Source organism: Panthera onca, chromosome A2, assembly GCF_046562875.1.
Source record: "Panthera onca isolate mPanOnc1 chromosome A2, mPanOnc1 haplotype 2, whole genome shotgun sequence".
In the NCBI taxonomy this organism is placed as follows: domain Eukaryota; kingdom Metazoa; phylum Chordata; class Mammalia; order Carnivora; family Felidae; genus Panthera; species Panthera onca.
The window spans coordinates 5888899-5904245 of record NC_138340.1 but is presented as its reverse complement, the minus strand read 5'-3'; the positions used below and the strand labels follow the sequence as shown (position 1 = coordinate 5904245).

Sequence of the window (15347 nt, the reverse complement as noted above, 5' to 3'; positions counted from 1 at the left end):
ATACATTACAATTAACCACAGTCCACACTTGATTTAGATTGCCTCAGTTTCCCCCCAAAGTCCTCTTACGTCCCAGGAGGCCACACAGGATCTCACGTGACATGTAGTCCGTCACGTCTCCTTAGGTTGCTCTTGGCTGGGACAGCTCTCAGACTTTCCTCGTTTTTGATGACCTTGAGAGTTTCAAGGAGGACTGGTCAGGAATTCTGTAGACTCTCCTGCAGCTTGGGTTTGTCAGATGTTTTTCTCATGGCGAGACTGCAGTTGGTGACGGGTTTTGGGAGGAAGACCCCAGAGCGAGGGGCCCTCCTCCTGACATCGTACTGGGGGCTGCGTGCTGTCACCATGACCTATCGCTTTGTTGGCGTTGGCGCTGGCCAGGATCCCCCGAGGCCGGCGGTTCCTCCACTGAAAAGTCCCCCCCTCCCCCAAAACCGTAGGCTTTGGAAGGAAGTCCGTGCGTGGCCCATGCCCCAGGAGCACCTCGCGGAGGTGTACTCCCTCCTTCAGGGCACAGCAACTACACAAGCCACCTGCAGTGCTGCATGGGCCGCTTTCCTTTTGAAACAAACAAACCCAAACCTGCCCTTCCACAACCATATTTCTAACAAAACCCCATGGGTCTCAGAGACTTATTAGCTCTTAAACCCCAGAGAGCGAGGACCCCGGAGCAGCAGGGCTGTGGGGCTGGCGCCCAACTAGCAAGAAAGTCAGAATCAGAAGTTCAGAAAACAGTACAGAAAACCACAACTGGCTCCAGGCTGGGAACTTTAGGGCCCTCGCAAAAGGTCCAAACTACAAACATTAAAGCTGAGAATGCAGAATGTCTATGGTACAGACTCCTGACTGAACTCCAGGCTTGCTGGGATTTTTACTCCCAAACACCTGCTCTCCAACCCCTGCTCTGCCCATCTGTCACCACGCCCAGGCCATGGAGCCCGTTGGCCTGACCGCCGGATGGACTCTGCCTCTTCGGTCGGCACGACCCACACTTGTGTCTTCTCGTCTTTCTGCTCTTCCCACAAGGCCAAGCCCAACCCTAGACCACCGATCTCCTCCACTGCCAGTGCCACAGGTGGCCCAAGTCCTGCTAGGGGAGACCAGACACTGATGAGGACTCGTACCTGGGCCACACTCCTGTGTCTCAGCCACAGCTGGCTGCTCTTGGCATATAAACATGAGTCCTGCCCGACTCTCGGGTCCTGATTCCTCACCTCCCAGGCACTTGGTGGCCTGGCCCCAGGGTGGTCACTGCAGACTGCCAGTCTACCAAGGCAGTCCGACCATCAGGTGCCACCCCCAGAGACGGTCAGGACGCAGCTCCCCGAGCTCTCAGCAGCACTGGGCACGGCCGACTCACTTGAGGGGTCACCTCCCCCAGAATGGAACAGCAACGCCAGGTTTTCTTTCTCTGGGTTTTCCTTCTCCCCAGCTGTCCCTTCCCAAGCTTAGTCTTCTACCCATCCCACTGAGATGACCCCCAGGTTTCTGCCCTTGGCTCTTGTGCCAGCCGCACTCTTCCTGGGTAGCCTCCCAGGACAACTGCCAACGTCACCCAGGAAGTCACACACCCTCAAGCGGCCACTGCCTCCTTTCCTAGGCCTGCTTCCCCTCCGGTTCTCGTCGATGAGTTGACAAGTATTAAGTGAGCACCTACTATGTGCCAGGCCCCAGGCCAGGCTGGCCAGGGGGTTTGATGATCACAGTGGAAGACAGTTTGTGCCTTAACGGTTGACGGGCCAGCCGACGGCAAAGCAGCAAGAAACTAACCAACAAAACTGCTGCCCGGGGGGCTATAAGGAAAATTTCCACGGTGGTGTGAGGGACTCATGGGTGTGAGGCCCATGGTGGACAGGGTGGTCAGAAGCACCCAGTGAGGAGCCAACACTTGCGGCATGACCCCGGGATGGCTGGCGGCAAGCAGCCCAGACAGAAGAGCAGGTGCCAAGCCCGTGAGGCAGAGGAGACTTTGGTGTGTTCCAGGAAACGAAAGGCAGCCAGCACAGTCGAACAAGACGAGCTGGGGAATGGCCCAGAGGTGGCTGCTGGGTGGGGGTGGGGGTGGGGGGGGACAGGCTGCCAGGCAGAACCCGGGAGCGAGGCTGGGTAGGGAGGTGCCGGGGGGCGGGCAGCAGAAGGCAGAGCCACCGAAAGGCCCACGGATGGGCTGCTGTAGGAGGGAGCTTCATGGGGAGGGACCTCTGTACACCCTGTTCTGGGCTGGCCCTGTCCCCTGAGAGTCTATCCGACCCTCGACAGCGGGCGCCTGCATGCTGTGGGAGGGAAGGCAGGTGAGGAGTGAAGAGGAGCCCTGGATGGCACCCACCGGATGAGGCCACTGGCGAAAGTGCCTAACACAGTGCCGAGTCCCTGCCTCCACCTGGCCGCTCACCATAAACCAACTGCTCTTGACTTCGGCTGCTTGCCAGAATCACCAGAGCAGTTTCTAAAAACTATCACTGCCCAGGCCAGAACCTGAACCAGTATCAGCATGGGGGTGGGGTGTCGTAAGAGTGGGGGTGGCTTCAGCAGTTTTTAAAGCCCCCCAGCGATCCCAATGTAGAGCCCAGGTTGAGAGCTGCTGCTGGAAGTGAATGAGGAAGAGTGGGGCTCCCCAGTTCTGCAGACCCTCAATGGTCTATACTCAGAGTGGGCACCTGGGGGAGGCCCTCACTTCCCAAAGCAGGCCCCCAAGTTCCTGTTTCTCTAACAGGGTCTATAAGCCGTGCAGGGTAATGACACAGCTCCCGAGGGCCTGCCTCAAGCTCAAGGACCCAAGAGGTCAGGCAGGTGTACTTCCAATCTCCTTACGGATGATTCTCCTGTCCCTTAGACACGGTGACCCTGCTAGAATCAAGGCCGCGAAGACCCATCAGGTGCTGCTCCCTCATTTAGGGCAATGGAAGACAAGCCCTGACAGAGGAAGGTCTGAGGCCTGGTGGTGGAACAGGGGCAGCGCTCAGGCAGGGCACGGATCCTGCACAGGCTGCTGGGACTTACAGAGGGCAGGCAGGGCCTGCCTGGGGTCGGTGCTGGCAGGGGAGGTCAAGCAGACCCCCAGGGTGAAGATCTAGGGGAGGGGGAGGGGGCAGCAGATGAGAAAGAAAACGGCCAAGGATGAAGCATGAATAAGCTCTGGGTTTGAGGCCAAGGGATATCCCAGAAGCCAGTGCTCCCCCCAGCTCACGCCATCCCCGCACTGCGGGAAGAGCTTGGCTTCTTTCACTTGGTCCTGAACCAGAACTGCCGTCCTCCAGAAAGCTTACATCACAGATGTTCAAACAGCCCAGACTGGCTGACTGAGCAGGCCTGGGCAGGGCCTGACACTAGGGTCTCTCCTGGTGGCCAGCAGGCCAAGAGCCGCTGCCTGGAGAATATGGAGGCTGCCTCCTTGCGAGCACTACTCATGCCCTGCCGGGTGGCCTCTGAGCCAATGCTCTTCCATTTCCAAACACCACTCTCTCTAGACGAGGTTATTCATTTATTTTGAGAGAGAGAGCGAGCGAGCGAGCAGGGGAGGGGCAGAAAGAAAGGGACAGAGAATCCCAAGCAGCCAGCGCAGAGCCCGATGTAGAACTCGAACCCATGAACCGCGAGATCACGACCCAAGCCGAGATCAAGAGTCGGACGGTTAACCAACAGAGCCACCCAGGCACCCCTAGAAGAGGTTAAAACCTAGAGACAATGCCCTGGCATCTCGTGTTACATTTGCCATCCAGAGCAGCCAGATATAATGTTTTCATCCCTCAGTGTTTCTCAAATCCACCTGGGGTGGACAGCTGAGGGAGGGGAACACCCTGAGGACAGGCACTCCCCTGCAACGTGAGAGGGCGCGTAGAGCCCAGTTCTTCCTTTATTTTAAAAAAAATTTGAGGCGTGCCTGGGTGGCCCCGTTGGTTAAGCATCTGACTTTGGCTCAGGTCATGATTTCACAGTTTGTGAGTTTGAGCCCCACGTCGGGCTCTGTGCTGACGGCTCGGAGCCTGGAGCCTGCTCTGAAGTCTGTGTTTCCCTCTCCCTCAGCCTCTTCCCCGCTAGTGCTCTGTCTCTCAAAAATAAATAAACGTTAAAAGAAAATTTTACTTTTATCTTTTTTAAACTACTTTCCTTTTTTTTTTTTTCAAAGTTTATTTATTTGGGGGGGAGGGTGCAGAGAAAAAGGGGAAGAGACAGAATCCCAAGCAGGCTCCACACTGTCCGCAGAGTCCAACGCAAAACTCGATCCCACGAACCCGGTGAGATCACGACCTCAGCTGAAATCAAGAGTCAGACGCTTCACCGACTAGCCACCCAGGCACCCCTAGAGCTCTTCCTTTTTAGATGTCTGCGGGGGTTCAAGGGAAGACTTCACAGCGGGAGGAGTAGGTCTTGGGCGAGTTAATGAGACGATGAGCAAGAAACAGCGAATGCCCCCACAAGAAAGAAAATGGGCAAAGGACAAGAAGGGTATTTTATAAAAGAAGAGTACAAACAGCCACTAGAACGTCACTAGAGTGAATGACCACCCCAATCAGATGTCATTTGTGACTCAGGTTGGGCAAGATTAGAAACGCCCCTGGCCCAGTCGACGGCACGAGTGTCAACTGGTGACAGGGTCCAGGAAGGTACACACCCTCCCATCTAATGGTCCATTTCTAGAAGACCCCCAATGCGAACGAGCGGTGAGGGAAGGTTTGCACCAGGATACTTCTCAGCGGGGTTTGTAAATACGGAAATGTGGTCACAAGCTGCCGTGAACTCAGAATCTCCATACAGCAGAACACTGTGCCGCTCTTCTGACGAAACTGCTTTATGTTCAATGATAGAAAAGCATTCACAGGTACAGGAAGAAAAGTTTCCAGCACAGCTTGAGTGGTGCAAGCCCATTTTTCTAAAAACACGTAGTTGCTTATGACCACAAACGTGGAAAGAAAAAAGTATGGAAGGACACAAACCACAAAGCTAACAGTGGTGGGATTTGGGGTAATTTAAACTTTTCCTTTTTGCCTCACACTGTTGTTGTTGATATACAGAACAAAGGTGATTCACATGAAGAAAACAAAAAGCGGCCAGGCTGGCTTGGTGTGGAAGGGTTTTCCTACAGAGGGAACAATATCTGCAAAATCGTGAGACTGTAAGAGAAGGGCCTGTCTGGGGAGTGACGAGCAGCTCAGTCAGGGCTGAGAGGAGGGTGAGTGGAGAGCACAGCGGCTAGGGAGGAGGAGGACAGCGCCCCAGAGACCTGGGAGCCACAGGCAGGAGTGTGGGCTCTATCCTGACCAGAGGTGCGTGGCAATGAGCCAGAAGCTGAGCGAATGGGCTGGAGGCTGGGGACCAAGTGGCCAGCAGGACAGACAGTCCAGGAGGGTGGAGGCTGGCTCCTGGGCCATATGGCATCTGCAGAGGGGCCAGACCCCAGGCAGAGAGTGGGACAGGGCTGCACAGTAGGGCCAGCTAGGGACTGTGGATGGAACAGGCAGCAATAAATACATGTCCCCAACACAGGGCCTGGGGCCTGGCCAGCCAGAAACATGCTGCATCTTGGAAGCCAGCATGTCAGACGTTCCCAAATATTCCCGATAACCCAGCCACCACCCGTTCCTCGTTCCTCCCGTCACCAGTGCCTGGCCAATGGCTGGCACTCAATAAATATTTGCGGAGCAAATCAACGTCCATGCTGATCTGCATTCTTCTCCAATCGCTAGACCTATTCATTCATTCATTCATTCATTCATTCATTCAACAAGCACTGATTATGGTCGTATCTACGGACATATGGGGTTTCTGCTTCTGAGAACCATATGGACCTACTGGACCAAAAAGTTCTAACTTCAGTACAGTGTGGAAGCCCACACTGCCAGCTGCCTGGTTGCTATGGGAACCCAGACCAGGAGCAGCATCTAATGCTGACATGGCTGAGCAGAGAAGGTGCCCTAAAGCAAGCAGGGCCGGGGACTAAGAGTTTTAAAGCAGGTGAGTGACAGGGTCACATGTGGAGTGATAAAGAGATTCCTTTGCCGCGGTGAAGAGAACCATCTGGAGGGAACACAGATGGCTGGTTAAGAGGCCAGAACGCTAGTGCAGGCAGACAGTGATGTGGCCTCATCTAGATCTGAGGCAGCGGGTGGGGGCGGGAGGAAAAGGGGTGGAAGCACCCAGAAGGATGAATGCCAGGGACACGCGTCAAAGGTCATGCTTAGATCTCTGACTGGAGTCACTGAGTGAACCCGGTGTCGTCTGTTAAGATGCAGATGCTGAGAAACAAGAAAGCAGCTGGTGGGACAGAGTCCAGGTCAGTCTGGAAAACCCTGAAGTTGAGGGGTCGAGGGGTGTGAAGTTCGGGAGAGCAGTCCCCCTGACACACAGGCGGCAGACTGAGGATAAAGTGAAGCTATGGAGGGGCGTCTGCTCTCCCCAGGACGGGCTTAGGGAGGAGCAGCGTGGGAATAACCCGAAAGACTAAGTGAATGGTTGGGAAGGAGCTGCAGGAGAGGCAAAGCAAGGCCTCAGGCAGGTGGTTCGTGGGAGCCAAGGGGGAGAGGAAGCTTCCAGAAGGAAGAGGAGACAGTCCACTGACAGCTCTGTGAATGGGAGGGGAGGGAGGACAACAACTAGTGGTTCTCACAGGGAGGAGGGGGAGGATTCTGGGGACACCCGGTAATGTCTGGGGCATGTTTCAGTTGTCGTGACTCAGAAGATGCCACGGGACATAGCAGGTGGGAGCGAGCAATGCTGCTCCACATCCCACAATGCACAAGATGCCCCCCCCCCCCCCCCCTGCCGTCCAAGAATGATCCAGTCCCAAATGTCAGGAGTGCTCAAGTGGAAAAATCCTGCTAGAGGAAGTCAGAGAATCTCAGCAAGGATTCTCAAAGAGGACAGATGCTGGAGCGTGTCGGAACGCTGGTCAGGCGGCCCCAAAGACCCAGGCAAGCACGCACTTGCCTGGCCAGAGGCTCCCGGGATGGAGAAGCGCCAGGATAGAACAGAGGTAGAGGTGGCTGTTATTTTCATTACGAGGTGAAAGGCAGTCATGGGCCAAGAATGAAGGGTGCAAACGGGCCTGAAGTGGTTGCTGGGAGGGCCAGGGAGGCCTGTGTGGCAGGCTGAGCTCAGCTGGGAATTTGATTCCACGGGGCACCTGTGTGTCTGGATGCAGGACTCTCTCCGGCCAGGAGGAAGAAGCCGTGAACGTATCCGTGTCTGGGGTTTCACCAGAGCAGCGGAACAGAGGACAAAGGGGCAGCAAGGCCGGCGAGGTTTTCACACGCTGGCGGCAGGACAGAGGTGGGAACACAGTAAGCTTTCCGGGAAGGTCCGGTCATCCAACTTAAGGAACTGCTAGCAAGATGCCGAGCTGAAATCGAGCCTGGGCTCACCTACTCCACAATTCTTGGTACCCTTTACTTATCTTGCCCGAAGAGAAGAAAAAGTTTATCTCTGAAGTGAAATAATTTCCAAATTACTCTTTGCTGCTTTTACCTCCTTCCCCGAACCAGCTCTCTCTGGCCTGATCTCGCCAAACCTAGGTGTTCCTATTAACATAGCTCACATTCCTTTGAAAACCACAACAAGTCAACAAAGAAGCCAGGTACCACGAGAATGCTGGCAAAATCGGAATGCAAGGCTCAGGAACATCCACGGGGCTAAAAATTCCCTTCCACCAGAACACAAAAGGAGAAAGGCAAGACTTGTTAGTAGCATAGGAGAATTTTAAAATGCCTCTGAACAAGGACTCTCTTATTCAGGATGGTCTCCTGAAACAGGAGAAAGATAATGGCTTCTAGAACATTCTAACACTGTTCAATTTGGGTATTAGCTACAATTCCTATTTAGAAGATCTCTATTAAAATCACAGACTCTCAGAATTGGGAGAGTCCTTAAAAGACTTTTGAATTCAATGCCCCCTCTGAGGAACTAATTCTCTGTACAGCAGTCAGCTGGCCTCTCCAGGACTTATCCCAGGGACAGGAATCTTCAGGTTACCAGCAAAAGCTGAGAGTGGATGAAGTAGGACGATGGGTACCTGGGGTCCCGTACGTTACTCTACTTTTATGTAGATTTGAATACAACAAGGTATTATCTTATTTCTGTAATAAAGGTTTGTTGTTTTTTTTAAGTTTTAAATTAGTTTTCAGTGACAGAATCATAGCCCCACAGCCCAGGGTGGCAGCCAGAGCCCTCCTGGGGGGACTGCCCATTGCTCAGCTCACCAGAGAAGAGAGGAAGGGGGGGAGGAAGGGGGGGAGGAGGGGGGAGAGGAGGGAGAGGGGGAGGAGGGAGAGGGGGAGGAGGGAGAGGGGGAGGAGGGAGAGGGGGAAGAGGGAGAGGGGGAGGAGGGAGAGGGGGAGGAGGGAGAGGGGGAGGAGGGAGAGGGGGAGGAGGGAGAGGGGGAGGAGGGAGAAGGGGAGGAGGGAGAGGGGGAGGAGGGAGAGGGGGAGGAGGGAGAGGGGGAGGAGGGAGGGGGGAGGAGGGAGAGGGGGAGGAGGGAGATGGGGAGGAGGGAGAGGGGGAGGAGGGAGAGGGGGAGGAGGGAGAGGGGGAGGAGGGAGAGGGGGAGGAGGGAGAGGGGGAGGAGGGAGAGAAGGGGGAGGAGGGAGAGGAGAAGGGGGAGGAGGAGAACAGGGGCATGGGGAAGAAGGGGGGGAAGAAGGGGGGGGAAGAAGGGGAGGGGGAGGAGGAGGAAGAGGGAGGAGGAAGAGGGCAGCTCCCTAAAACAATGCTCCTCCCTGGGGACAAAAGGAAGGAAGCGCTTTGTAGCACCTGGTCTTTCCATGTTTTGCTCCTTGAAACCATGCTCTCAGGACAGAGGCTGCTCCATAAGGATGGCCTTCTCAGGTGTCTGCAAACCCGTTCGAGGCGACTAAGGATCAGGATGTGGGAGCCACCATCCTCACTTTACGTCGGGTGCCACTGAGGCTTAGGGGTCGCACACGGAGGCAGCGGGAGAGCGGGGTTTGCAGCCGGCACCCGACCCTACTGCCTGCCTGCTGATCGGCTGCCCTGCTCCGGCTCCACAAGAGGTCAAGCTCTATGCGTCTCAGACGTTCCAGCTGATGTGACTGCGTGACAGCAAACAGCACAGCCCACGGCCCAGGAAGGGCCGCCCAGGGGGACGCTCCATGTTCTGCCACGGGCCAGCGTCGCTTCCACAGGTGGGACCGAGCCGGGCCAGGCTGTCGTTCTCTGGTCTCTTACAGCTCTGAGCGGTCCTCATTGCGGGGGTTTCCTCGTTTTCCCTCCCCTCCCACCACTGCACTTTGTATGTACGCGCACTCTGGCTTACGATGAACTCTTGGGAACCTATGTCCAAATCTTAACGCCAGGGCCAGGGCAAAGTAGAGCCTGAGATAAAAACGAAACTTCACAGCCATCGGCTCAAGGCTGCGGCCCCTTCTGCACGAAGGAGCACTGCAGAGCCGCCGGCCAAGGAGGCAGTGCCCCGCGGGAGGACCACGAGCTCCCCTCGCAAACCCTCTCGGTTCCTTTACCTGCTACTTTATCCCGAATGAGTTTTGCAGATTCGACTTCACCGATGCTGCTGAACAGACTCCGTAACTCATCCTGGGTCATGTTCTGAGGGAGGTAGTTGACAATTAAATTCGTTCTCCCGATGTCATCCCTGCAGTCTTCGGCCATGTGGTCTTCATAACCATTAGACATTGTATTTTTTAAAAATCTGAGACAGAGAAGAAAAAAAAAAAGTCAAGTAAATTCCAAGTGTCCACATTGCAGGACATTAAGGCAAAACACCGTGACTGGCACTTCGGGGTTTTCTTTTCAACGCTACAAGTTCAACTCAGGTCCACATGAAACCATGCCCACGGATGTTTACAGCGGCTTCATTCGTAATCGTCCGGAAACCGGAAGCAGCCAACCTGCCCTTCAACAGGCGAGTGGAGAAAGAGACTCCAACTGTCTGGTGCGTTCACACAACGGAGTGTTATTCTGTGACAGGAAGAAATGAGCTACGGGGCCGGAGACTTGGGGCAGCCTCAAATGTACATTGCTAAGTGTGAAAGGCTACGCACTGTCTGACCCCAATTATATGACACTGCGGAAAAGACGAGACTCTAAAGCCAGTAAGAAGACCAGTGATTGTCGGGGGTTAGGAGGGAGGGAGGGAAGAACATCAGAGCACAGAGGATTTTTAGGGCAGCGAAACTATTCTGTGTGATCTTTTCACGGTGCGTGCGTGTTATCACACATCTGTCCAAACCCGCAGAACGTACAACACAAAGAGCGGAACCCTAAGGCAAACCGTACAGATTCTTTAGTTCTAACAAAGCACCACACCAACACAAGATGTGACTAACGGGGAAGACTGTGCGCTGGGGGCGGAACCTTTCTGCGACCCGAAAGCCGCTCTAAAACAAAACAAAGCAGCTTCAAGCTCAACCATTTCTCTTCCCAAGGAGCTTCTAAAAGCCTACAAATAGGAGGGCCTGGCTAGCTCAGTCAGTGGAGCAAGTGGCTTTTTTTTTTTTTTTTTTTTTAAGTTTCTGTATTTACTTTGAGAGTGCGAGTGCGGGAGGGGCAGAGAGAGGGGGGGAGAGAGAATCCCAAGCAGGCTCTGCGCCATCAGCACAGAGCCCTGACGCAGGGGGCTCGACCCCATGAACCGTGAGATCATGACCTGAGCCGAAATCAAGAGTCCAACGCTTAAATGACTGAGCCACCCAGGTGCCCCTGGAGCGTGTGACTCTTGATTTCAGGGTCATGGGTTCCACAGAGCTGACTTAAAAAACAAAACAAAACACCACCCACAAACAATTCTAGCGCCGTAACTCAAGCTCCTGTGAAAAGCGTTCGGCTCATCTCAAGAGCCTTCTCTCATCTCCGCGTGCACTACTGGTGCAGCTGGGTACTAAGGAGACCGCGACGTGCACCTGAGCACCCTGACTCAGACGGCCTGTCTGGCCTCAGGCAGGCAGACGACGGCAATCTGCATCCCTTTATTCCGAAGGCCACAGCCACGGAACTGGGAGAGGTTAGGGTTTCTCCACCAGAGGCACTTGGTCTTCAGAGGCTGCAGGCTCTGGAATGCCGATGGCCGCCCGCAGAAGCCTTCACTTTCGGGGGGAAGCATCACAGCACAGAGATGGCTTCAGAGCGGAGTCCAGATCAGTGCAGCCGAGAGCACCAGGACGGCTCCTCTGGAGGCACAACTGGCCGTGCGGCTGCCACATCTAAGATGTCCCACGTCCCTGCCTCTAACTATGCAGGCACTCGCTCCCATGGGGCTGAAGTGTCATCTCTGAGAAAGGGGCCCTGCGGCCCACCAGCCGGGAGGTCTCGGGGGCGGCCCATCCCTTTCTCCAGATGCCTCCTGCCCAGCCCTGTTTTGACGCTTGAGAACCCGGTGCCCGCTGTCAGGAGCACTCACGCAGCCTTCTTCAAAAATAGCCTTGCCTGCGGTTATGTAAAAACCTGAACACAGCTCCCACCTCCCCCCCTGAGTCAGCACTGAGAAAGGAGTTAGGTGTGGTGTGTTTTGTATTTTATTACTTTATTTTTTTCCTGCGGGAAACATTTGGCTCTTCTCTACCTTCCCACTTCCTAATTTGCTTCCGACCACACACAACGTGCAAAGTTAGTCCACTCTCCCAGCATTTCTTTTATTTATTTGAAAATGTTCTATTCTCCCTGTTCTCTATAAAATAGGTTAGCATCGAAAGAAATGACTGGAAAGTCAGACTTCATAAGATTAAGAACTTCTGTATGGCAAAAGACACCATACACAGACAAACAGCGGACTTGGAGAAAATACGTGCTACACCTATTACATTATTTAGGTCGGTGGTTCTCAGCTGGGGTGACCTGGCGCTCCCAGGGGACACCGGGCATGGTCTGGAGACCCTTTTGGTTATCACGAATACAGGTGGTGGTGTGCCACTGGCACCTAGTGGGTAGAGGTCAGCGATGCTGTTAAACATCTCAAAAGGCCCAGGATGGCCCCCCTGCAACCAAGAAACGTCCCGCCCCAAATGTCAATACTCCCAAGGCTGAGACCACTTGATTCAGAGCATCTACAAATTCATAAGAAAAAAGACACATCACTAACAGAGAGTGGACAATGGATATGAGTCACAACTAATAGACGCTGGCAATTCAAATGGCTAATAAACCATGGAGAGCTCAAATTCATGAATAATGAGGAAAATGTCAAAAAAGATGCCACCTTCTGGCAGTCAGACAGAAGACCACCCAGAATGGATAAAATCCAATGTGACTAAGGATCAGGGGGGAAAACACCCTCACACACCATTGATACAAGTATATGATGGTACAACCTTTTTGGCAGATAACCTGCAGTGTCTATGAAAAAAAATTTTTTTTAACTTTTTTATGTTTATTTATTTTTGAGAAAGAGAGAGACAGAGTGCAAGCAGGGGGAGGGGCAGAGAGAGAGAGAGAGAGAGAGAGAGAGGGAGACACAGAATCCAAAGCAAGCTCCAGGCTCTGAGCTGTCAGCACAGAGCCCAACGTGGGGTTTCAACTCACGAACCATGAGATCAGGAGCCGAGCTGAAGTCGGACGCTTAACTGACTGAGCTACCCAGGTATGCCCCTATGAAAATTTTTAATACAAATGCTACCCTCTGATTTAGAACCGTAGGAATCTGTTCTCCACGAATAATCACATACGTGCAGGGAAGTATGTGAGGAACCCATGATCCCATAGCTCATACGATGGTAGACAGAATCGAAATGTGAGTTAGAGAATGGTTAAATAAATACGAATTTTCAGTAGAAGGCATGGGACCACCAGCAATACTGGACTCACTCATGAAAAACTCTACGAATCTGTTAAAGCATCTGCAGCCACAAGTCTTTAAGATAGATTAGCATAAAAACAAACAAACCAACCAACCACGTCTGCTAAAGCCTGAACCAAAGTGCAAGGGTTAACTCTGAAAAATTAAAATGCACAAGGAAGTCTGCTCAAAAGGTGATTCAAACATTTATCTTCTTTCCTTTCTCCTTTCTCTCTCCCTCTCCTCACCTTTGTTCTGAGTTAGGCACCTACTGTTCTGCCTTCTCCCTCCCCCTGCTTTCACCAGTGATGAACTGGGCAATAATTACCCCATTCTCATTATTCAGAGTGCAGTGTCCTCTCTGTTTGGTAAAAAAAGGACTTTTTTTTCTTTTAAGTTTATTTATTTACTTGACAGAGTGCGTGCACAAAAGAGGGGCAGGGGTGGGAGACAGAATCCCAAGGAGGCTCTGCGCTGTCAGCACAGAGCCTCCGCCCCCCCTCCCCAATGTGTGGCTCAATCTCACAAACCATGAATGACACCATAACCTGAGCTGAAATTAAGAGTTGGAGATAAACCAACTGAGCCACCTAGGCGCCCCAAAAAGATGACTTTCTAAAACAGTGGTTGGCAAACCATGGTCTGTGGACCAAATATGGCCCACCACCTGTTTTTACAAATAAAGTTTTATTGGCACATAGCTATACTCTTTTGTTTATGTATTGTCTGTGGCTGCTTTTGCACTACAGTGACATAGTTGAGTAGTTGTGACAGAGACCATATGGCCCAAAAAGCTGAAAATATTTACCATCTGGTTCTTTACAGAAGAAGTGTGCCGACCTCTGTTCTAAAATATAAAAACAGAAAATTTCTCTCTCTTTAAAAAAAATTTTTTTTATGTTTATTTATTTTTGAGAGAGAGAGAAAGAGACAGAGTGCAAGCAGGAGAGGGGCAGAGAGAGAAGGAGACACAGAATCTGAAGCAGGCTCCAAGCTCTGAGATGTCAGCACAGAGCCTGACATGGGGCTTGAACTCACAAACTGTGAGATCATGACCTGAGCCAAAGTCCGATGCTTAACCAACTGAGTTACCCAGATGCCTCCCCCTCTCTTTTTAATATTTATTTATTTTTGAGAGAGAAAGAGAGAGTGTACAAGGGAGGCGCAGAGAGAAAGGGAGACACAGAATCTAAAGAATCTGAAGCAAGCTCCACGCTGTCAGTGCAAAGTCCAATGTGGGGCTCGAACCCATGAACTCAAAATCATGACCTGAGCTGAAACCAAGAGTCGGATGCTCAACTGACTGAGCCACCCAGGCACCCCAAAAACAGAAAATTTCTAAGAGAAAATCTTTGTGACATTGGGTGAGGCAAAGATTTCTTAGACACCACACCAAATGCACAATCCACTTTAAAAAATTGATAAAGTGAGTATCATCAAAATGTAAAACTTTTGCTTTGCAAAAGACACTGCGAGGAAAATTACAGTCTACAGACTGGAAGAAAATAATTGCAAATCAGGTATCTGAAAAAGGACTTGTATCCAGAATATACACTTTTTTTTTTTTTTAACTCTCAAAACTTAACAAGACAACAACCTAATTTTAAGGGAGGGGTAAAAAAAATTAAACTAAACTAATTAAAAACAAATTTTTGAATGTTTATTTTTGAGAGAGAGAGAGAGAGAGAGAGAGAGAGAGAGAATGGAGGAGGGGCAGAGAGAGGGAGACACAGAATCTGAAGCAGGCTTCAGGCTCTGAGCTGTCAGCACAGAGCCTGATGCGGGGCTCAAACCCACAAACCATGAGATCATGACCTGAGCTGAAGTCGGACGCTTAACAGACTGAGCCACCCAGGCACCCCTAATTAAAAAAAAATTTTTTTTAATGTTTATTTATTATTGAAAGTCAGAGAGAGTCAGAGTGTGAGCAGGGGAGGGGCAGAAGGAGAGGGAGACACAGAATCCAAAGCAGGCTCCAGGCTCTGAGCTGTCAGCACAGAGCCCAACGCGGGGCTTGAACCCACAAACCGCGAGATCATGACCTGAGCCGAAGTCGGACACTTAACTGACTGAGCCACCCAGGCACCCCTAAACTAAACTAATTTTAAAGATAAACAAAGATGTGAACAAACAACACACCAAAGGAGATATATGGATGGCAAACAGACATGTGAAAAGATGCCTGATATTATTACTTATTAGGGAAATGCAAATTTAAACTACACTGAGATACCGTTACTCATCTGGAATGAGAATACTCCCAATCCATTTAAAATGCCTAAAACAAAATAAAACAAAAGCAGGCAAACAACAACAAAACAGACAATCTCAAGTTCTGGTGAGGATGTGGAGAAACCGGGGAATTTTCGTGCATCGCTGGTGGAAAATGCAAAAATGTTACAGTCGCTTTGGAAAATGTACGGGCAGCGCCTGACAGTTAAACACTTTCCGTGAAACCAAGCAATCCTATACTAGTCGTCATACAAGAGAAATGCAAACCTGTGCTCATACAGAAACCCCCACACAAGTGTTTACAGCAGCTTGATTCATCAACACCCTAACCGGGCGCAGCTCAAGCGCCCCTCAAGCCATCAGTGGCGAGACTATGGAA

The 15347-nt window shown here is 51.9% G+C and overlaps 1 protein-coding gene across 1 annotated transcript in view; it reads right to left on the bottom strand.

Annotated features, from left to right (window-relative positions):
- Positions 1-15347, bottom strand: part of ELAVL1 (ELAV like RNA binding protein 1) — a 39441-nt gene that overhangs the window by 16707 nt on the left and 7387 nt on the right. The window contains exon 2 of the mRNA XM_060630068.3: positions 9471-9658. Within this exon, the coding sequence (XP_060486051.1) occupies positions 9471-9642 (172 nt within the window). The 5' untranslated portion in view covers positions 9643-9658. The remainder of the gene's footprint in view (positions 1-9470; positions 9659-15347) is intronic.